This window comes from Oryx dammah, unplaced genomic scaffold (genome assembly GCF_014754425.2).
Source record: "Oryx dammah isolate SB20612 unplaced genomic scaffold, SCBI_Odam_1.1 HiC_scaffold_11203, whole genome shotgun sequence".
Classification (NCBI taxonomy): domain Eukaryota; kingdom Metazoa; phylum Chordata; class Mammalia; order Artiodactyla; family Bovidae; genus Oryx; species Oryx dammah.
This window is the reverse complement of record NW_024080596.1, coordinates 3,038,719-3,062,300: the sequence shown is the minus strand read 5'-3', so window position 1 is coordinate 3,062,300 and position 23,582 is coordinate 3,038,719. Positions and strand designations below refer to the sequence as shown.

At 39.6% G+C, this 23,582-nt stretch overlaps 1 protein-coding gene across 2 annotated transcripts in view; it reads left to right on the top strand.

Annotated features, from left to right (window-relative positions):
• Nucleotides 1-23,582, top strand: part of LOC120860803 (catenin alpha-2-like) — a 1,410,064-nt gene that overhangs the window by 537,965 nt on the left and 848,517 nt on the right. For both annotated transcript variants that reach the window (XM_040236521.1, XM_040236522.1), the window contains one exon: nucleotides 11,124-11,327. In XM_040236521.1, the coding sequence (XP_040092455.1) occupies nucleotides 11,124-11,327 (204 nt within the window). The remainder of the gene's footprint in view (nucleotides 1-11,123; nucleotides 11,328-23,582) is intronic.

The window sequence follows — 23,582 nt, the reverse complement described above, 5'->3', positions numbered from 1 at the left end:
GGGTCAACAATGTAAAGTTAAGGAGACTGAAGTGATAATATGCTGTGTTTTCAGCCAAAGAGTAAAATCAGTTTGTTTTTTTTTTTCTTCAACCATCTAAAGGCTCATTTTGATTAAAGACAGTTTAGACACTTGCTTTCTGATCAGTCCATAATGTAAAGCAGAGGGTAATATCTCTACCCTGCTTTACTGTGATTTGTTAAGTACTGTTCTTGTCAGAGCTTGAGAGTGCGCTCATGAATTGCTTGCAACAACTCAGCAACATAGATGATGGAATTAGGCAAAATGAAACCAGTTTCCCTAAGATCAAAACATCCAGGAGGAAGAGTCCACAGCTGAACTTCCTCACCCAGCTTTTTTAATCCATTGCCTTTGGTAAATATATAACTCCATCTTGCTAAATAGCAGACTCTCTTCTCAAATGAAATTAAAATGAAATTAATGTGGTCTTAGATACATTTCTCTTTCAAAAAACATTAGATATCTAAGAATAAAAAGTGCTACATAATTATCAAGTCATTATGTTTGTCATTTAGTTCCAATTAAACTGAGCTGTTTAGTTATAAATAATATCTTAAGTATATTATAAATGGTATAATTAATCTTTAAGTATATGCCTGAGAAGAAAGTGTTAAATCAATTTTAAAATACAATCTTAAAAATTAAGGCAAATTCAGAAATGAAGCTTAGACTTTCTCTGTAATAAAAATAATTAGGTGATTAAAACTCAGTACCTTTAGTATTTTCCATTTCAAATGTTACCCCAGTTGGGCTGTGAACAACTTTGTATTTAGAGATAGAAAGATTCACACTGGGAGAGAAGCTTGGGAAAGAATGAAAAAGATGAAAATGAATCTGTGTTAATTATTGATACACCACAGGGAGAATTAGTGTTTAAAACTAAACAAATAACACACTCTGATTTAGACACCTCAGTTAATTTATTAAAATGGTCTTGATTTATGCTTTTATCTCAGACGTCAATCTTTAATAGAAGGATTTAAAGCATTCAGAATCGGAATTAGGACCATGCTTCATTATCAGTAGATGTCTGTCATTCTCAATTTTTGGGGCTATAAAATTCCTTTCCCCCCTCTGTCTATAGACACTATAATGGGAGACTGGAAGAGACTGCCTGAAGGATAATTAGATTTTAAACTGACAACTGACATTTTGGGCTTCCCAGGTGGCTTAGTGGTAAAAGAATTCGCCTGCCAATGCAGGAGACACAGGAGATGCCAGTTAAATCCTTGGGTTGGGAAAATTCCCCTGGAGGAGGAAATGGCAACCAGCTCCAATATTCTTGCCTGGAGAATTCCATGGACAGAAGAGCCTGGTGGGCTACAGTCCATAGGGTCGCAAAGAGTCAGAAAGGACTGAGCACACAAATCCATGATAGACATTTAAAAAATAATTCTTTGTTGTAGTTCAGTAGCAAAGTCATAGTCAACTCTTTGTGATCCCATGGACAGCAGCACGCCCGCCTTCCCTGTATTTCACTATCTCCTGGGGTTTGCTCAGATTCATGTACATTGAGTGGTGCTGCTGTCTTACCATCTAGTGAATGACTGGTTGATAGATACTGCTGGGACTTGTTCATTTGTTTGCTTTGTTTGGAATTATTTCAGCAGCAAAATAATACAGTGAATAAAATTAAATGCCTTAACAAATATTGACAACTCTGAAATTCTCTGTGACTTCTATGACCTGGATGACTTTGACAGACGGAGGCCACAGAAGGCTCTGAATTGAACCAAAGTTTCCATTCTTCTGGGAAGGCTCAGTCATTTTCATGTTTCACCCAGGCTACAGAACTCTTCACTCCAGACCACAGGGCTTTGTACTTCTTCATGCATCAAGAAACAGAAAAACTCCTGAACTTCGTACTTGAGAAAAAGAAGGAAGGAAGGAAAGGCTATTTTATTAATGAAACCAAAAAAACCTACCCCAAGACAAGACAAAGTACAGAGTTTAAATACACAGAGGTAAATAGGATGAAGTGATGATAAAAGTGCAAAAAAAAAAAAAAAAGGGAGGTTAAGAGATGTACACTGTTGCAATTCCAGGAAAAGTCTCAGAATATTTAAAGGAGAAATATTCCTTCCCTTAAACATTCGTTGTCATTTAAGTTTTCTGATTTGCATTGCTTTAATTACTCCAGACCAGAATGACATATTCCTTTAGAAGGAAGACTTTGACTAAAATTACCTTCTTTTGTGAGACTTTTTTTCCAACATCTTTAAAAAATGAAAGTGAATGGTTGCAGAAGGGCATGTTGACATTTATTCTTTCTTCTGCATGTTTGATTTGAAATAGTTATGTTGGACAGTAGGTGGTGAAGGTCTGGTGTTTATGAGGTAGAACAGCACAATTTATTATTTTTTGTTAGTTGCTACCTTGAGCTATGTAGGTAGTAAAAACTCAGGGCACGTTTATCTTACTTGGTTGTCACAAACAACAAAGAAACACAGAACTTCCTCATACCACTAGCATTGACTTTTTCCATGTGTATAAGATTAGAGCTAGGAAAACAATTGATTAAATAATTTTGTTGTTGTTGTTGTCTTTTCTGGCCTTTTGAAAATTCTGTATGCATTTGAGATGACTAAGTACGTCTCTAAAGAGTTTAATTAAGAGTGAAAGCCTGGAAGATCTAAAGATAATAAATAATATTTTTCTCCCAGTCTTTAGCAAGTAATTTCTTGGCTAGTAAAGGGGGAAAAAAAAAAAAGCCTTCACTTTCCTCAGTTCAGTTCAGTTCAGTCACTCAGTCGTGTCCGACTCTGTGACCCCGTGAATTGCAACATGCCAGGCCTCGTCTTTCCTCAGCTGTGCCTTAAAAATCTTGGGAATATAATCTGTGGGTGTAAAACCACTCCATTAGGGTTACATGTGTGCTGGAGCTTTTCTACTGACATAACTGTAATTAAATATATTACTTTTATGTTCCTGATCTTACCACCTACACCAGTCATGCTCAGTTGCTGCTTTGAGTGCCATTAGGTAAGAACTCAGCTTTAAGATGGTTGTTAATTCATAGCTCAGGAAAGACTAAGAAATATTTGTTTACCTTCTTGGTAGAAAAAGTATGTTATAATGCCTGCTGTGCAGTTGGAGATAGATAACAAAATAAAATTAGATTAAAGTAGCTTTGTGGGCTTCCCAGGTGGTTTAGAGTAAAGGATCCTCCTGCCAATGTGAGAGTCTCGGATTCAATCCCTGTGTTGGGAAGATCTCTTGGAGAAGAAAATGGCAAAACACTCCAATATTCTTGCCTGGGAAATCCCATGGACAAAGGCCTGGTGCAGTACATTCCATGGGATTGCAAAAGAGTTGGACACCACCTAGCGACTAAACAACAACAAAGTAGCAGATGCTGAAGCTGAAGTTCCAATACTTTGGCCACTTGATGCAAAGAGGCGACTCATTAGAAAAGACCCTGATGCTGGAAAGATTGAAGGCAGGAGGAGAAGGGGATGACAGAGGATGAGATGGTTGGGTGGCATCACCAACTCAATGAACATGAGTTTGAGCAAACTCCAGGAGATGGTGATGGAAGGGAAGCCTGGCATGCTGTAGTCCATGGGCTTGCAAAGAGTTGGACACGACTGAGCAGCTGAACAACAACAACAAAAAGCATCTTGTGAGTTCTGATCTCTAATCATTATTCACTGTTTTCCATACCTTCTTAAAGGAGAAAGGATCATGTACTACATTACACTGCTACTAGACACTACTTTAGTGTCTAAGATGAAGAAATGGCCATTCCATTGAACTTGACTCCAGAGCTAGAGGGTGTGTGTCCCAGGTCTACCTCTGCCCTGTGCCCTCTGCCTACACCACTCACCTTTCTTCAGCACATTTCTTGTTGTATCTAGTTGACATCTAAGTGTGTTTTTCTGTGTATGTTGTTTTGTAATTCTTGTCCTTATAAATTTGCTCTTCCCAATTGGATAGTTCTTGTATGTATAGAGGCAGTTGACTTTACATATAAATATAAATGCTTTCATGAATTTTAAAAAATTTTAATTTGCAATAAAATTTTGGTTGATTTCCATTTGTTCTAAGTGAGCAGTTAGTTATAACATCTGCAATCAGAAATATGCAGTTTTATCTACTCCTTCCTAATTTGATACCATTTAGTTCTTTCTATTTTCTAGTTGTTTTTAGAACCTTCTTGAAAATGTTAAATATTTTTATGAATTTGAAATTTTTTTATGAATTTGAAAATATTTTTGTTTTATCTCCAATTTATTTAGTTAAATAAATTGCTTCTACTAATTTCTATTGAGCCTGATGTGGCTTTTGGATTAAAATATTTATAAATAAATATTGCATTCACACAGATATACACATGTAAGCACACAATTTGCCACAGGTAACTTCTTACCTTAGTTTCACTGAACATTTTCAGTCTTGAGCTTATTTACCCTTTTTATAAAATTCCCTAGTATCCTTCCTTGTAAACTATGGCCATAAAAATCTCTTAGGTCTGATCACATCTCTCTGACCATTCTTTATCATGTCATTTCTGGACTTTTTTTCTGTGATATATTGAGATTTTCCCAGTCTGTTTAGGATTCACTGATCTTCTCATTCTGTTCCATCTCCTTAAGATAGGACATCCATTCTCATGGCTTCCACTCCAGCCTTTATTCTAATGCTACTCCACTTTATAGCTGGCCCATTTTCATATATCAATACTTACAATCAACTTTCCACCAGACTTTTCTACTTAAATAAATCATAGACACTCTAGACCTGCTCTTCTTTATCTGTTACCTATCACAGTTGTTCAAAATCAGCAAATGTTTTCTTCAAGAGTCAACAGGAAATATCCCAAACTTTGTGAGCCATACAGTTTCTGTCCTAACTTTTAAACTGTTCCACTGCAGTGTGAAAATAGCCATAGACAGTATGTAAATGAATGGGCCTGACTGTTCTAATAAAACTTTACTTACAAAATAGGATGCGACACCCAGGATAGAACTGGTTGATATGTGCATTTTGATGTTACTCATGCCAGAAATTTGGGTTTTATCCTTGACTCCTTCTACATTCTTATAGCCAATATATCTCCAAATTTTGCAGATTCACATTCTCAGTGTGTCCCAATACAATGCTCTTCATCTTTTTTATACAAACACAATCTTGTACTCAGCCCATCTTTCTTCTGGATTCTGAAGGCTTGATAATTGCTCCCTGCCTTCTCTTTCTGCCAAAGCTGACTTCCCTGACTGCTGGGGAAAACTTTCTCAAACCAAACAGGATTATGTCACTCTTATGTTTCAAACTCTTGATGACTCTCCAGTGTCTGAAGGGGCATTTACAGAGTGAAAGCATCCTAACACAGCAGAGAAGGCTCCTCAGATCTGGCTGTTGCTCTCTTCACCCACTTTGTCTCCTTTTTTGTCCTTTCGGGTCCTTGGAGAAGTAAATCCCAAAACAGATGGGATTAGACATGTAATAAAGGAATTGTCTGTGGAGGATTAGGTGGGAGAGAACCAGCAGAAATAGGCCAAGAGAGCTTTTTAATTGCTATGCAGGTCAACTACCTGTGAAATTAGCAGGAAAGAGAGGACAGTATAGGAAGAGCCTTGGCATAATTTTGAGCTGGTCTCACCCGGGCCAGTAAGGAGGCTAGAGCGAGAGGAGAGGTTGCCTGCCCAAGAAGTCCCCGCTGGACAGGAAATGGCTCTGAGATTGACAGGGGCTGCTGGGGTCAAATGTGACTCCTTGTGAAACTGGTGGATCTATAGTTGCAGCAGGTGGATATGGTCAGTTAACTATGTTTAAGCGAAAGTTTCTCTTAAAAGAGAGTTGCTTAGGACCCCTTCATGGCACACTACACCTGTGATTTCAGACTTAACACTTCAGCTTCAGTAAATTGCTTCTGATACACTTGGTATACTGTGATACACTTTGTACATTGTGCATTTGTTCCCACTTCCTATTTTGTCTGCATTGCCTCTTTTGCCCCTAATTTTGCTTGGTCAACTGCTTGTCATTCTTTATGTCTCAGCTAAGGAGTAATCTCCTCCAGGAAGATCTCTGTGTCTACCTCCCACCGGAACACTAGACTTAAAGTCTAAAGCCCTGTGCTCCAAGCCAGGTGTCTTTGTTTCCTAGCTGGATGTCTGGGGAGAAATATATCTGTCCCCATCTTCCTCTTTAATAAGATGGAGGCAGTAATATCATGGGTGCAGAATTGTGGACCTATCAAACCATTTGAAATGCATTCAGCTTCTTGCTTTGAGAGAGGTCTCTCTGCTACACCCTATGGTGTCAGAGCTTGCCGCAGGTATAATTCAGCATCTGGGTATATTCCTGAAATTTTAGATCATGTGACTTCTTGTGAAAAGAATGGATGATAGGGGTGACTTAAAAACAGTGCTCTTGTAACAGCTGTATGTGGGTTGAGTACAGGTGAATGTATTATTCTGGGAAGTAGTTTCAAAAGATATGGTTCCCTGAATTATTTCAAGTTAAAACTTCTATACAGTTCAACACTGGAAAAAAAATGGGAAATCAGTTATGTAGGATGAGAGAGACTATTACAGCACCAACTTGATGGTAGAAGAGGATCCTAGCCCCCTTTTCTTGGGAGTGGAATATCGTGGCTTCTGTGTTTGTGGTCATGTTTTCCAGTTACCACTCTATAAACTGTCAGAATGAAACAGTGATTTTTAAAGTAAATATGTTAATCAAAATAAGTAAAAATCACAAAGTACAAAATATTATGCAAGATATGCAGTTCAATTATTATAAAGGGTCTGAAAATAGATAAGATAAAAAGAAATTAAAGTAAGCCTTATTTTTTGAAAAAAAAGTAAAAAAATGCAGTCTCACAATTTTAAAATGAACTAAAATGACAATATAAGATGAACTAAAATATCAAAAGGATAAAAAGATTAAATGAGTTTTAGGAATGCAAACAAGGGACTTAGATATTTAAAATGTAGAATCTCAGTGGACTAAAAAAAAATAAGCCTGTACACTTGGAAACAGCATAAAATCCTCTTGTGGAAGCACATGTTTGTCATAAAGGGAGAGCTGGGAAGGCTTGGCCTTGCTCTTTCTCTGTCTGGTGCTTGCATGTTACCCATGAAATGTTCCCTCAGTGACCAAGGAGCTGGGTTTGATCCTGGGTGCTGCTGCTGCTGAGCGCCTTCTGGCCAGTAGAGGGCAGCCGCATAGAGAGGCGAAGACCTGCTGAGCTGATGCTAGAAAATAAGATGTATATACTGATGTGAAATGACCCTCAAATGTGCTAGCAAAGAGAACTTGCCTAAATGTTTCTTTTAAAAGTCATTCCCAAATAATTCAGAAGCAGCACGCCTGCTTCATCCATCTTAGCCTTTCATTCTCTGAATTTCTTGCTCAGGATCCAGCTCTAGGAGTTTGTTTTTCCTATCACTTTAACAACAGTAGATGGTCTTATCCTCTAGTCCTTAAGCCCCTGACTTCATCTGGTTCTTCTTTTTTTTTTCATATTCTTTTCTGATTTCCTAAAGCCTGGTTGAGAGCTCTCCAGTTCTCTGAAAATAAACACATGCACACACACACACACACACACCAACAACCCATACCTTCTGCCCCCATTTATACCCATACCCATTACACACAACCCGAACCCACCCCTCATAGATAGACATACACAGCCAACCCCTCCCCCCCACACGCATGCACACAGATGCACACGCACATGTGTACTACCCTTTAGGCCTTTTCTTTCCCCTCAGAGGCTTCTCCCCTCTAGCTTTTCATATCCATCATGGTGCTCCCCATCTCCACCATGGATATAGATAGAAATACTGTAAATTTATTGTTTCTTCTCCAGGGAGATTTTTTTAAAGCCTTTCCCCTGTGATCTATAAGTAATGAATAATTCCATTAGAAATATGATGAATAGTGTAACTTTTATGCAGAGTTTTTCAAGCTCAATGTTTCAGTGCATTTACTTTCATGACAGCCTCGGGCCATGGAGGTTGGGAGCTCATTCCACTGCTGCTGTAAATTTTCTCTTGCTAAGATCCCCAAAGTGTGTTCCTTAGGTTCTCATAGATAATGCATGTATTTTAAAAGGGCACCCCCTCTAGGCTCAAATAGGTTTGAGGAATGCTGCAGCAAACTGACTTCTTTAATGCAGAATTCCCCAAAGCATTTCATGTGTTAATGTATCTTGGGCCATGCAGTATTTCCAAAAAATATCTGGCCAGGAAAACTTAATTTTTCATCAAAACATTACATCTCTAGGCTCAGATTCCATGGAAAATACTTTAAGAAGTAATAGTAAAATGACAATAGTACATTTTCCTTGTTCTGCAGAGAAACTTTTACAGTTGCCTTTATTGAGTTCAAATTTACCTCAGTATATTTCTATCAAGTTGGCATTTCTTTATATTTTTAGTCCAAAAATTTAGTAAAAATCTATCCTCAAGCCAATATATAACTCTTAAGAGTCTCCTGAAACCTCAAAGCAGAACAAATACTTTTCACTGTATTATGTTAATAGGAATTTCTATGAAAGAGTACTTAAAAAATCAGTAATCCTTATAAAGGATAATAGCCTAATTATATTTTGATTAGTTATTTCTTTAATTAGAGTATCAGTACTTAATGCATGTTACATGGTAAAAAAAAAAAATTATAAATGCATCATCTGAAAAGCAGTAGAAAGGGAGAGAGAACACATCTGGATCCCATTGGGAAGGGTCCTTGCAGACACAGCTCTAGAACAGATGGCAAATGGGGCAGGACACCTCTAGCTGCAAAGCCATCCACTGTACTGAGGCTTCCATGTGATTTTTTTGACACTTTTTGGGAGGCTACTTGGGCACAAGGGACAGGATTTGAGTAACACTATTCTGAGTTAAGTAAAGATTATCCTTTTTCTAAAACCTGAGAAAATGCAAATGTGAAGGTAGTCTTTATGCCAAAACCTATCACAGAATAGCATATCTCCTGTTCGTCCTCTAAACTGAAGAGAGAACTCTGACCAATAATTTCCTAGGAAATCCACGATTCCAGTGGACCTCAGACTTGGTCTGTATTTAGTGAGTGCGTCCTTCTAAGTCACCACTTGCTTCATTCATTCCTCAGGATGTCATACTTTTGTGCTCAAAGGATCTCCCTGTTATGGAGTTTCGCATTTTTACAGGAATCAGAGAATCAGAGCCATGGATCATTTGAGCATGTGCATGCATGCGTGCTTAGTTGCTCAGTCATATCCAACTCTTTGGGACCCCATGGACTGTAGCCTGCCTGACTTCTCTATCCATGGAATTCTCCAGGCAAGAATACTGGGGTGGGTTGCCATTCCCTACTCCAGGGGATCTTCCTGATCCAGGAATCGAACCCAGGTGTCCTGCATTGCAGGCTTATTCTTTACTGGCTGAGCCACCAGGGAAGTGCCCCCCTCCTCAAATACCTTAGGATGTTTTGAAGAGTTAGGACAGGCTTTCCCAGAGTGCATACCTGAATCTATTTTGTAATAACTAAGTAGCTATTTTATATCCTATTAGGAAAAAAATTCTACCCAAGGTTATTATTATTATTATTATTATTATCTTCACCCTCTTTTTAGCACTAAGCAATCTAGTAGGCACATACTATGTACTCAGCAGGTGGCAGGTGGGCAATGATATAACTACCTTCTCTCATTTGCTTTCTTTATTATATTTGTAGATATGATAAATTCTGTTTTCTTAGATATATGTATATATGACATCAAAGGATGGCAAGGCAGTCCTGCCAAAGGATCGTAGAGTTGGAAGACCATTCACTCCATCTCCACCATGGTGGTCCTTGGATGTCTGAGTGTGTGCCTCCAGTGAAGATGAGCAAACCATTTCCTGCAGCAAGTCATTTCACTTTGATTAATGTTGCTGGAATGTCTTCCTTGTTCAGAGCAGAAAAGGGGTTCCCAGTAGAAACCAACCACTGGACAAAGTCGGTGCTGTCTCTCTTGTTCCTGCAGTTGGTCACCACACATTTCATCAGTGTTTCTGCCCCCTTGACTTGCTGGAATTACTGTTCTTCAGATTCTGCTCTTTCTGTCGGACCATAGTTTCAGTCTTCTTTTTGATTCTTGTCTTTCTGTAAACCTTTGTAAGTTGGGATTAATTGGGCCTTCTTAGGTCAGCTCTTATTCTGTTCGTTTTGCTAGTATACCATTCACTACCTTGCATTCTCATAGACTTGATGATTCCCAGATCTTCACACAGGCTGATATATCTGTTGAATTCTGGATGCATATTTCTGTGCATCTCAATCATACACAGATACATTCACACACATTATGAATCCTTTTCTAGAAATCTAGTTTTTATACAAGACATTGGTTCCTCAATTCAGTTCAGTTGTTCAGTCATATCCAACTCTTTGTGGCCCCGTGGACTGTAGCACACCAGGCTTCCCTGTCCATCAGTGACTCCGGAAGCTTGCTCAAACTCATGTTCATCGAGTCAGTGATGCCATCCAACCATCTCATCCTCTGAGGCCCCCTTCTCCTCCTGCCTTCAATCTTTCCCAGCATCAGGGTCTTTTCCAATGAGTCAGTTCTTTGCATCAGGTGGCCAAGTATTAGTTCCTAGTGGGAGGTATTGTAACTTGTAATGTATATGCCTGTTGGATGCTATTTACTCAGGTTTCAAACAACATCCTGCCATGGGACCCTTTGCTTCTAATGAGGGGACACAGTGGGTACACAAGTCACCACTAATGGATCCTCAAGTTGTATGTTCTAGTCTAGGGCTTTAAAATCTTCTCCTAGCTTCCCAAAGTGCTACACTGAAACGTGTATTTCTAGATGCCTACAAAAAAAAAAAAAAAAAAAGTCAAGTGTCACAGTCTCTTTAGAAAACCCTTCCATTGATACAGCCTTTCCCAAGAACACATTCTAAAACAAAACGTGGCATTTTCTCCTTGAAGATTAGATTCAGGACAAAGTATCTTACAGAAAGTTGAGACTGTGTCAAGGCCACTTTAGCCTTTATTTAAGTAGCTGGTTTATTCTCTAGGGAGAGTCTAGTCCTGGTCTCAGAAATTTCTGTTTTCGAGATCAGGATACAAAGGTAGCCGCCTCTTCTCTGCTGATTTCTTTGGCACTGCGCTCCTTTCAGAACAAGATTATCCTGGATCCCATGACGTTCAGCGAGGCCCGGTTCCGCCCGTCCCTGGAGGAGCGCCTGGAGAGCATCATTAGCGGCGCAGCGCTCATGGCTGACTCTTCGTGCACCCGCGACGACCGGCGCGAGCGGATCGTAGCCGAGTGCAACGCGGTGCGCCAAGCGCTCCAGGACCTGCTCAGCGAGTACATGAACAACGTAAGTCCCAGGCTCTCGGGCCTGCGCCGACCGCTGCGGAAGATTCTGGTGTGCGATCAGGTGGCTCCAGGACAGGAGATGCCCTGAGAGAGTCGGGCAGGTGAAATCCAAGAGCCGCTTTGGGAGAGCTCTGCCTTGATTTCTCAAAATGTGTTGGCAGAAGGAACGAGATTGGTGGAAGAGGTTTCAGAGGAATACTTTGGCTATTTACTTGAGTGATTTCTGGGTCGTTTTAGTAGTTTGCTTTTGATTGAGGAAAGTCTTCTGTTGGTAAAAGTAGATGGTGGTTGGAAATAACTGAGGATATACTGAAGTCCTTTGCAGAGTAATGTCAAAATCAAGGGCAGCTATGGATGGCTAATCTTCACCCCTAAAAGGCATTAGAAAATACAGGTTCTCAATATTTGGACTGAGTTGGTTAAGGTGGAAACTTCTAACTGTGATAGAATTTGGGGGAACTTTTATTGATTTGCTGTGCATTTAGAAATTGTTATGAGAATGAGTCTTCAAGTTTTCAAGTGGATCTTAGTAAAACCTAGTCATATGGCAGCAGCGACCACAGCTGTTCTCTCCTGTAGGTATAAAATGTAGTAGTTCCTGTAGACCGGAAAACTAGACGAATGAGATGAAATCATATTCTTTGTTTTGAAAAGCACTGAATTATGTATTCAGCAGAGTGATGTTGTTGATGCCCAGGGCTTATAACTGTGAATGGTCTGCATTCCTCATGTTCTGGACTCCTGGGTTGGGAAGAATTCAGCATAAAGTCGGAAAATGTAGTGAGGCCGTGCCATTACATGTTGAAGGAATGGCCTGTTTAGTTGTCAGGTAGAGAATGGGGAGTCTGAAAATCTGCTCACATCTGTTGAAACTCACCCTGGGTCCTGTTGGAACAACCCCAGGCAAGACTGAGACAGAGCAGCCAACCCATGTCCTTCCCTCCTTACCACTCCCATCCCTAACCAACCTGTAGGCCCCTGAGTCAAGCCAGGAGTCAGTGATGACAGGCACAGAGCTACTTCTGCCAGACCCTCTGGAGAACCTTGATCTAAAAAACAAAAAGGTGCCGAATGCCCTATGAAAACCCAAATCTGTTTCCTTTCCATACACCTTCAGATTCTTTGATATTGAAGACTTGCCCATTTTCAGCACACAAAGAATAGGATGTGGATGACTCACGTGGTACCCAGCTGCTTATGAGGACTCCTCTGTTGGATCAGGATGGCCAACACTTTTGGGATTTGGGGCTACGGGTGCTATGTAGAGTACAGCTAGAAATGCTGATCTGTGTCTCCCATCCTGTGAGAATCTTGAATAACAAAAAAAAAGAGGGCTTATAAAGTTTGGGATTCGGTTTGTTTTTAACAGAATGACAACAGGCTAATGATTTATATGTGGAATTTGATTTTATATGAAGGCATACTGGTATTTCTAGCAATGGAGAATTACTGCCAGAGATGGAAGTAGAAACTGCAGAGATCAAGAGTGATAGTTAAGATCTCAATATAAATATATCAGAACAAGAAGTATGTTTCTGTGCTCTTTCAATCACAGAATGTGATTAAAGAAGAATTGATCGAGATGTGACATGTAATTTTCAGTTTGTTGTCTAGAATCCTGTCAAGTACAGTTTTTTTTTTCTTTTAGTATAAACTCACATAGTTCAGCAGAGTTGATGGACTTTTTTGTGTTTTATTGACTCCAGGTACTTGCTTTTCTGTTCACAACCTTGTGATGAAGGAATGTTTTGTTTTCTTATTGAAAATTTGATTTCTACTTTGATACAGTTATAGATAATACATAGGTGGATATAGTGCTTAAATTTTAAAGTGTGCAAATTCTATTCACTTTAAACCACCAGGATCAAAGGCTGAAATAAAACACCTACTATTGACTTTTATATAAAGTGCATAAAATTTACTTTGCCTTCACACTTCTTTGGTGATTTCAAAGTAAAATTGGATGTATCTAGACCAGCTTCATAATCCATGTCTAGTGCACTCATTTGTACTGCCACAATATCAATTTATATTTCTTTTGATATAGCATATATTAATATAAAACCATTACATATCTATATGCCTTAGCTAAAAAGTCTGCTGTAGTTAATGGCAACCAAAAAAATAGTCAGTTGTGACTATGCTGTTATATTTCTTTTGCAATTTTGTTAGCTCTGGAAATGAATGTATTATCATATTATCATTGCAGATTTTCATCTCAACATGCTAGGCAATATCATTAGGATGGAGAAATAATTATGTTGAGAAGAGATTTTAAAACGGGCATAACTGACACTTCTGATGAAATTCGACATATTCAGGGTGGTATGGTTATAGACAGAACTGACACTTCTGGATTTTAAAAATCTCCTGATCAGTTCTTGATGAAAGTTTAACTCATCAAGGTGAAAGTGTTCTAAAATCATACACATATATGCCAAGTGGTATGAAATGGAGGGAGATGAACACTGAAGACAAGAGCTGTACACTAAATGATTAGGAGAAAGTCATCCGCATGGGGCATGAGCCATGCTTAGCCATGTGGACAGACTGAGTGCAAAAGGGTAACAGTTGTTTGTTAAATGTTTCCTAAAGGTATATTCAAGGTAATGAATGTGTGTGATTTGAAGATATAACAAAATCATGCATGTAAAAGAAACAGTGCTTTGAAAAAGAAAAAGAAGGACTGAAAGTACAGATGCGTGTGGCAAAGTTTATGATCACAGAGTGTGACAATGTTAGAAAAGTCTATTGGAATGGTTTTAAGAAAGCCCTTGGTGGCCTTAATTATTTTTTAATTAAGTTTATCATGTAATCCCAAGAAGAGTCTTAAAAATAGTGTCCCTTTAAATAGAACAACATTATTGTACATATATGGAGACTAATGGGTAGAGAGAGACTCTTGTTCAGAAGGATGTGTGACCTTTGGATTATTGCCATCAGGGTGGTTGTTGCAGTATTATGTTAAGTACTATAAATAGATTCTAATTATAATGAATATATAATTTTGCATCTGGAACTTATAATTTTATGCAGCTTTTTTTGGTGGCAGTAGAACTCTCTTTCATAAAAAAATCTAAGAAGTGGTCCCATGATAGGAAACAATTAAAGAGGGTATTTTATTGATAAGAATTTTGTGGTGGATTTGAATTTAGAGTACTCTATTTGTTTAATGAATATGTGCTGTGTGCCTGGTACTTTGTACCAGACACTGTTCTAGGATTCTGGGGTTATAGAAGGGAAAAAAGTAGACACAATTCTCAGCTTTCATGGAGTTTACACTCTAGGTGGGGGAGACAGACCATCAATCAGTCAGTCATTTGAGCAAGAGTTATCTCAGATGGTGATTAGTGAAACATGGAAATAAAACCTAGGAAGCAGCAGCGTGGAGTGTAGTTGTAAGGATGACCTGGAAAAAGTTCACTAAGAAGATGAAACATAGTTAAATATCTTCCAGAGATGAGGGAGCAGACTGCACTTGAGTTGGTAGGAGCAGCAAGGTCTAGTCCTCTTTGAACTTATGTGGGAAGGCACCAAACTCTTTTTTTTTTTTTTTTTTTTTGCTCTTGTTTTTTTTAAATTTTTGAATTGCCAAAATTTTAATTGTGGGAGATTCCATTAAAAATCAGGACTTTCTGTTTCCCTTATACAATGAAAAGGTCCGAAAATCTAGGACCCACATTCACACTTGGTACCAATGGGGTAGAGATGAAGAGAGCTTGTGCCTTTGATAGACAGGCGTGATCTGGTCACTTTCACTGGACTGGGCCCCAGGGGCCCTTGAATCTATCTTCAGTTATAGATCTGTCTGGGTGTAAAGCATGACAGTGTCCAGCTGCACCCACAAGAAGTTGCTTCTGGGCCTGTTAGTGTTGATCTCCCGTAGAGGCCTGGGTCACCAGTGGTTCAATGTGGGAACGGGGACACTGGTAGCAGGGGTCCTGGGGGATGCACCTTCATGCCAGGCTCTTGAGGAACCTTCCTGGGGAGGCTTGTGTGGCTGTTCTAAGTCAGTGAGGGGTAGCAGGAGATGGAGTCTTCTAGGGGACAAGGTGTCAGACTCTGAAGCGCCTTGCAAACCATTATTCAGAATTTGGCTTTTATTTGAATGGAATGGGATGCCTTTGGAGCATATTGGGCAGAAAATGCCTTGAATTAGAGTTGAAGACAGGCCATAGGAGTTCAAAGGGTAACAAAGCAGGAGGACAGATGAGGAGCACTTGAGTCATTCAGAATGGTGGCTTGTTCCAAGAGGTAGAGAAGTGCTCAGATTCTATTTATGGCCTTAGAATGGACGTCAGGCAGTGTGAATACTGCTGCAGTTGTATAGCCACCCTAATATGATCTCTTCAGTTTTGATATCTTGTCTTGTTTTAGTTACACAGAAAATTCTGATTTCCTCAGATATAGCAAACTTTGTAAACAGCTCACTTTGTAATGTCTGGATACTCTGCTAGGACTGATTACATTTGAAAAAGGAGTTCAATAGAAACATTTCATTTCCAAGTCGTATCACCAAACTATCCAAATATGATTCACATTACTATAAATGTAAAAGATATAATGCTTAAGTGCTAAGAAATGAATGCAGAACTATATGGAGATGTGGTAATCCAGTACTTCCCTGTATACTCTTCAGCTTTGGTGAGGAAATGTGGTAAGTAGCTATGTCTAGACCTTGTGCCTTGTGATGCTGAACTGTCTGGTTCAATTACACAGACACAAACACTGTGTGTTGCTCTAGATTATTCATTGAAAATTAATCCACAGCTACAATTTTCTTAAACGATATTACAATTAAAGTTTTTTTGCATAATGATAGCAGAGACTCAGGTGGCATAAAGGAATGACTTTCTGGTATCATCAGTATTAAAATGTGGCAAGTAATGTTTTATTTTATTTTTATGAATAATTAAAGTTATATATTTTTACAAAACATTTGAGTTAACTTTCTTCAAACTTCTTGAACCACCTAAGTGAATCCCTGGGGACAGTGTGTAAACCATTAATGTAATACACATATTAAAAGTACATGTGGCCATATATACTTACTTTAAGTGCCTTAAGTAAGGTCATTGTCATAGCTTTTGCTATAAAATGTCATTTAATGTAAAGGGAGTTCCAGATGGAACCTATTTGTGAAGGGTTGAGGTCTGACATGAGACCTCAAAATTGTTATTTCCAACCAACTTCTGGGATCCATACCCCACCAAGGCTTCAGCATACAGCAGAACATGAGGAACATGTAGAGTGATATCCAGGGCCTGGGGAGCTCTGAAAAGAGTGGGCTTTACACTGCCTTTTAATAGTGCAAAAGAAATAAGTTCATTGAAAAATAAAAAAGATGGAAGATAAAAATGTATTCACAATATCACCCTCTAAAGATAATCATCATTGATAATTTTGTACATGTCTTTCCAATGTTTTAAAACTTATATGAGTGATATATTTATATATACAGAGAAATACATATGTTTTGCCTGGAATTTTAAAAATGGACTCTTTGTAAATGGTGATTTGTAATTTATTTTCGTTACCTTAATATATTATGACTCCATCACCATAACAATAAACATTCTCAAACCTTCTATTGACTGACTGCATAGCATTTTATTATATAAATATGCAATAATTCATTTAGAAGCAATTCATTTTGAGAGTGTTTTTACAGAAGAATGCTGGAAAAGATAAGCAGGCAAGGCTTCTGGGGCTGGCAGTAGAGACGAGTGATTGAGATCCCAAGCGTGACTGAGGAGCAGAGTGAGAAGACAGGGAGAACATGGCTTCTCGGTTCTTGTGCTTAAGGGGTTCCCTGAAAATTTTGTGCAATTAACATTTTATAGCTAAAGAAAATTTAAATGCCTCTGAGGTTTAAAATTGTCTAGGAGTGTTTTTCTGTACTTGATTTTCTCTATAGATTGGATTTTTATTTATCAGAATTTCTGTAAGTTGGCAATGTGTAGGACAGCTATTGGGAAAGTTCCATTGTTAGATTTGACCCAGATCCAGAGAAGGCACTAAAAGCTTCTGATAAAAACATCATAGAAAGATAATTTTATCATAGAAATTGTTATAATGTTGGATTTCTCCTGAATAGAAATCTAGGAGAAAGATGGAATAGTTGTTATTACGTAAGAATAAGAGTCATTGCTGATTAAATGTAAAATTTGTTTCCAGTATTATCTAGGCCTTCTCATTTCTCTCCCTTATGTAATCATGTAAGAGAGAGGATGAAATTCATGAGTCAATTTGGCTGATTCTGAATTTTTCTACTAAAAGGTTTGGCTTAAAAATAGAGTAGAAAGTACAACATTTATGGGTCATATATGACCAAAAGTTGTCCATTTGCCCCGTGATGGCCCTCCATTTTAAGGAGAAATTAAGAATTATCTTAATAAGACTAATATCTTCATTCAAGGGAAAGAGTCCTGATATCCCAAATTTGGTATCTTCAGTGAGAAGGTTTTCCTTGTTTGAAACTTTTCTTTGTCCCCCCTTTCTTCTTTCTGGGCATCTCTTGTGGCTTAGCTGGTAAAGAATACCCCTGTAATGTGGGAGACCTGGGTTTGATCCCTGGGTTGGGAAGATCCCCTGGAGAAGGGACCAGCTACCCACTCCAGTATTCTGGCCTGGAGAATTCAGGCCAGAAAGAGTCGGACATGACTGAGCAACTGTCATTTTCACTTTCTTTTCTTCTTTCTACCTTCAAATATGTTCAGCGCCCACATCTTTATTAATTTTGAGGTTGAAATTCATCTGTTCTATTATGCTTTTCATGTAAAATCTGCTTCCATGAAGAGACAGTTTTAAAATTCCTTTTCAGTTAAAGGTTCTTGCTCAGACATTGAAAGAGTAAATCTAGTTTACCAGCCCTTTCTCTCAGGTCTAAAACTATCCTTTGAACCTACTCTTCCAATTAAATATGCTTGGGATGGGGAGTCATCTGGATAGCTTCTGAGGCTTCTGTCTTTGACTTATGGCATTTGCAATCCTATTTGCCTGTTTCTGAGCAGTTTTCATTGTGACTCCTAGAGGTACACTGGGACTAGTATTGTGTCTTGCAATTTTTTATTCTTTTTTTGAGTCCTTCTTCGTATATTTTCTTGTATTCCTTTGCTGGAATGGGATCTCAGAAAGCCAAGGAAATATTGTGGGGGTCATGCTGGCTGGCACTCACTCAGGCACAGGTGGTGGGAGAATGTCCAGCCTTGGTGGTAACATATTCCTTAGAAGGCAATAATGCAGGTGAGAGTGTAAGAGATATTGTGCTGAATTCAGGCATCCCATAGAGCATGACAATGTTCCAGGAGGCCTCAGGAGGAGAGCCAGACTGGCAGGTTGCTGATTGACACTAGGGTGACCTGGGCACAGTCTCACTGTGGCTGTGGGGCACAGTTTTAGGTAACATCCATGCTGTGGGGATATGGTGAGTCTCCTTGGTTTTAAAGGACTCATGGTATGAGGCAGTTGTCATGGTAGGGAACTTAAACCCTTCAAAATGTACAGTATGCCATACGTATTTGCCATTATGTGTCATTAGCTCATACATACATTTAAATGGCTCACAGGATCCTAGGACAGATGGGTCTAACTAGCTCTGTTTTACTTGAATCATTAAGGTCAATTCTCTATGCAGTCTCATATACAATCTCCTTGGCCAGGAATAGTACTTCTTACAGGAAACATTCCTTTGTTCTCTACTGTGGATAGTTTAGGAGAGTTTAAACAGGTAGCCTTGCCATTAAAATGAGGCCTTGGCTTCCAATCTTAGTTCTATAATGAGTGAAGTCTGAGCAACGGAGGTTATAACAACTCCAGGAGCTCACTGGTGACTTCACCGTGGAAGAAGAGCAGTTCTGAGCAATCAGGATCGCTCTCTCTCCTCCAGCCCCTTCCCTTTCTTCCTTTTACACCTGTGTGCCCGGTGGTATAATTTCTTAAAAGTCTTTTCAATGCATGGATAAACTCACAAGAATATAAAGGAGTTGGAGGTAAGAATTGACAAGAATACAATAGACTGGGGATAGGTTTGCAGATTACTCATGGCCTAGACTTGAGTTCTTAATGGCACAAAATGTCAAGAACAGGAGGCAGAGTCTGTGACCCAGCTGGATGGCCAGGAAGATTAGGGACCTTAGTGTAAAGCCTGGGTTCTCAGATGGTGACACTTTGAGGGCATGGGCTAATAAAATAAAACTTTCATGTAGAGAGAAACAGTAGAAATATATGCTGTCTTGGCTTTTTCAGAGAAGGAAAGAAGAACCCCTCCTCTGCCACCAAGAATTTCTAACCTCAATCTCAAAATCACTCAGTTTTGGGATCAGAACCTCTATTACTTTCTCAAAATTTTAAGTCATTCTAGGTGGTGAGTTGTCAGGTACCTTGCAGAAGCAAATACCAACTCTCTCTAGAGGAATACACTTTAAACACAGCCCTCAAAGAATTTCCACAGATAAAGTTACAAGGAACAGAAATTGGCATTCCAGAACCAATGAAAACAAAATGAAACATGCTGCTATGATTGACAGTTGGCAAAAGCAACCAGTAAGATCAGAACTACAAGGGTGAAGATTTGCAATCATTAGACACTTGTTATAAATCATCTTTGAAGAATTTAAAGAGAATAGTGCAAATGTGATCGTGGAACAAGAGAGTGGACTGGGCAGCCTTGGAAGGCAGAACTAGGGGTTGTGTGGTGGAGAAACACAGCTTATTTGAAGGGCTCAGACAGGAGATTCCTACTTGTCACCAGCCTCAGATAATGAAGAAAGAGACATGGTCATTGAGAGTGTCTAGAGTGGTGCTGCTGATAAATTCTGGAGTTGTTTTATTGCCAACTCATGTCTGATTCTTTGTGACCCTGTAGTATATAGCCTGCTAGGCTCACCTGTCAATGGGATTTCCCAGGCAAGAATACTGGAGTGAGTTGCCGTTTCTTTCTCCAAGGGATCTTCCCAACCCAGGGACTGAACCCGCGTCTCCTGCATTGGCAGGTGGGTTCTTTGCCATTGTGCCGCCTGGGAAGCCCTTTGGAGTAGGAGCAGGTTGTCTGCTGCAGCAGTCTCCCTGCATAGATGTCAGTCACCTTATCTACAGTGGATTTCTATAAGGGGCTCCTCTTGGTGTCAGAAAGAATAGAAAGTCTAAAATGAAACAGGAGGTGAAAACGAAAATCTGTGTTAACAGCAAAATTAAGTCCCATGCTTAGAATTCTAGCTAGCTTTTCTCCTTATCAAACATGCCCCTTCACTGAGCCTTTGAAAGTTGGTTCTGCATCTTACAAGGTCAGTCAATATGATGTGGAAGACCAAGTAACATCATGAGACAGGAAGGGGCTGTCTCTGACTCAGTCAAGGAGCAAAGATTGTTGACAGAGTTGCCTGCTGAGTCATCAGATTTGGCTGTCCCAGTTCAGACAGCCTGGACAGCACAATCCATCAATTGATCTTCTTGGGAGAGCCTTTTGGGTGTTTCAAGGAAGACCTTACACAATTGTCAGGAGAGCAGCAGGCTGTATACCTCCAAAAGCCTTGATAATAAGCCTTTCCTTTGTTTCCAAAAGACGTGGGAAACCTTCCAAAGATAAGCTCCCTGGGCCCCCATGCTTGGGCTTAATGCTGCCTTGAGCCCATGCTGAAAAGTTTCTCTTTGATTCGTTTAGGAAACTGTTACACTCTGAGAACTAAATGTTTCAAGCCTGTGATGCCTCCCTGTACTTCAGAGACTCCAGACTTTGCTGCTTTGGCAACTTTGTACATGGAAAGTTCTTCCTCCAGCTTTGTGTATATGGCCCTTCTTTCAAATTTCAGGTAGATTAGGTTATTCTTGGGCTTCTCTGGTGGATGAGTGGTAAAGAACTGGCCTGCCAATGCAGGAGATGAGGGTTCAATCCCTGGATTGAGAAGATCCCCTGGAGAAGGAAATGACAACTCACTCCAGTATTCTTGCCTGGGAAATCCCATGGACAGAAGAGTCTGGAGGGTTATGTCCACAGGGTCGCAAAGAGTCAGACATGACTTAGTGACTAAACAACAATGACAAATATTGTTATTAGTCATCTCAGTTATTAATTTCTGTTATAGCACCTGCCAGCCTCTGAAATTACAGTGTCTCTTTGTGTGGTTACTGTTTGCTCTTCCACTGGGATTTTTAAGCTCCCGTAAGAGGAGTGTTATTATAGTCACAATCCTGAGGCTCTAAAGAATCTTGCCTAGAATAGTGAATAAATATTTTTGGAATGGGTAAATGACATCCCTGTATCCTCTTTTGTGATAATCATAGTCACAATCATAATTCTCGTCAGAGGAAGAAAGAGAATAAGAAGGAGGAGGAGGAGGGGTGGGAGCAGAGAGGGAGAAGCCGCAGAGCATTAGCAACAGATTGCATACCTTCTGAGTCTTTTGAATCCCCTGTTTCAGAACAAAATTATTCACCTCTCTGCTCTACCCCCTGTATAAACCTATAAGTAAATGAGCTAAGGGTAACTAGTCTTGGCTTCTTCATGACTCACTTTAAGGTGCCCAGACATTTCCCTATAGTCAGAGCTGTACTTAAGGCCCCCATCAGTTCTTTCTAGAAAGGCCTAAAGATGTTCCTGGTGACTATCACAAGAGACAAAAATGATACAAAGCGTGTCACTTGCTTCTCAAAGAGCTTCCCCAAGCAACTCACTCTTAATTCTGTGATTTTAAGTGTGTTCTTCAGGGTGACCTGTTTGGGCAGAAGTTGTTGGATATGAATGTGAGGAGCTGGGTAGAGCTGGGTTGTTTTCAGTTCTGCAGAATTCCATAGGCTGGACTAGGAACTTTGGAAATTACTGAACTCATCACCACCTGTCAGGCACAAGGAGTTTGTATATGTAGCTAAGAGAGAAATCAACAGAAAATAAAGCATCATAACTCAGCTGTTAAAAATGAGACACTCTTGTCTCCAGATGCCCAGCCCAGACTTAGAGAATCACAGTTTCCTATAGAGAAGGTTGATAATCTCTACCTCGAGCAAATACCCCAAGTGATTTCTATGAACAGGCAAGTTAGGGAAGCCCTGATGTAGTAAGTTAGTGGATTAAGTCAAGAGTCAATTTAATACAGTGTGGGTTTAAAATGGGCTTTCTTTTTGTGAATGAGGATAAATACTTTTGTAAGAAAGCGGCAAGTGAAAAATATCTCCTGGGCAGTCTTAGGGAGCTGTATACTATTTAGCCTGGACATTCAGGATCTCAGAGGAGACTTGAGAATCTGGGTGGCTAATCTTCTGTGAATTCCTTAGGAACAGACAGGCAAAGCTGAGCCTGCCTCTCACCTGTGAGCTATTGATTGAAGGATAGCTGTTTTGTTTTTTTTATCCCAAAGTACACCTCTCTCAAACATACGTCTTCCAACACATTTACTCCCCTATTTGTAAAAAAGATAAGTTTATCATCCTTGAAAAGACTCGGCTCTCAGTAACAGCCAGAAGTAAACTCTGCAGTCTCACAGATTATTCAGTCTTCTATCTTAATGACTTAATCGCTGACCTCAGTTTCTAGTATCTCTCAGGTTGGACTGCAGCTGACAGATGTACAGCGGCAGCCAGAGCTTTGCCTCTGCCAGTTCGGTTCACACATTGAATTGGACTTTTGCTCTGGGTTGTTTCGGTGACTTTTCTAGGGCACTGTTTCGATGAGTGAAGCCACATTTTCCCCTGACTGCTCTAGCGATCCTTCTATCTATCTACATATCAAACCACATAGGGAGATTTTGAAAAACACATATTCCAGGGCCCTACCTACCAGTTTGAAAACAATAGAATCTCTAGGGATGGAGCTTGAGACTATGTTTTAGCACATTTTCCAGGGACTTATGCCTCTAGCCCTTGGACTAGGCCAGCATGGTGGAATCATCCAACTTAATCAGCATCATTAGATTCAGAGATAGATACCCAGAGATGGATACCATAATTTTCCTTTTCTTGGTTTTCTCAGTGATGGTTTCAAAGTGTTATTTATTATTATTAATCTTCACTGCCCCCCACCCCAAATTCTTCCCCTCCCCTGCCTTGGGACTGGTGCACAACTTTGCAAACATCTGCATTTCCTCACTCTTCTCCCCCTAAAGTGCCTCAAGAACAACATTGGCATGTTACGAGGATTTCATTGCAATGGAAAGAAGACAGCACTGGCCTTTTTATCATTCAGTCTGCATACTTGAGGGTTAGGAGGAATCAGTTAAGTGTCCTGCAGTCTGGTGGCTGATTCACACTTCTGATCCCTGCAAAA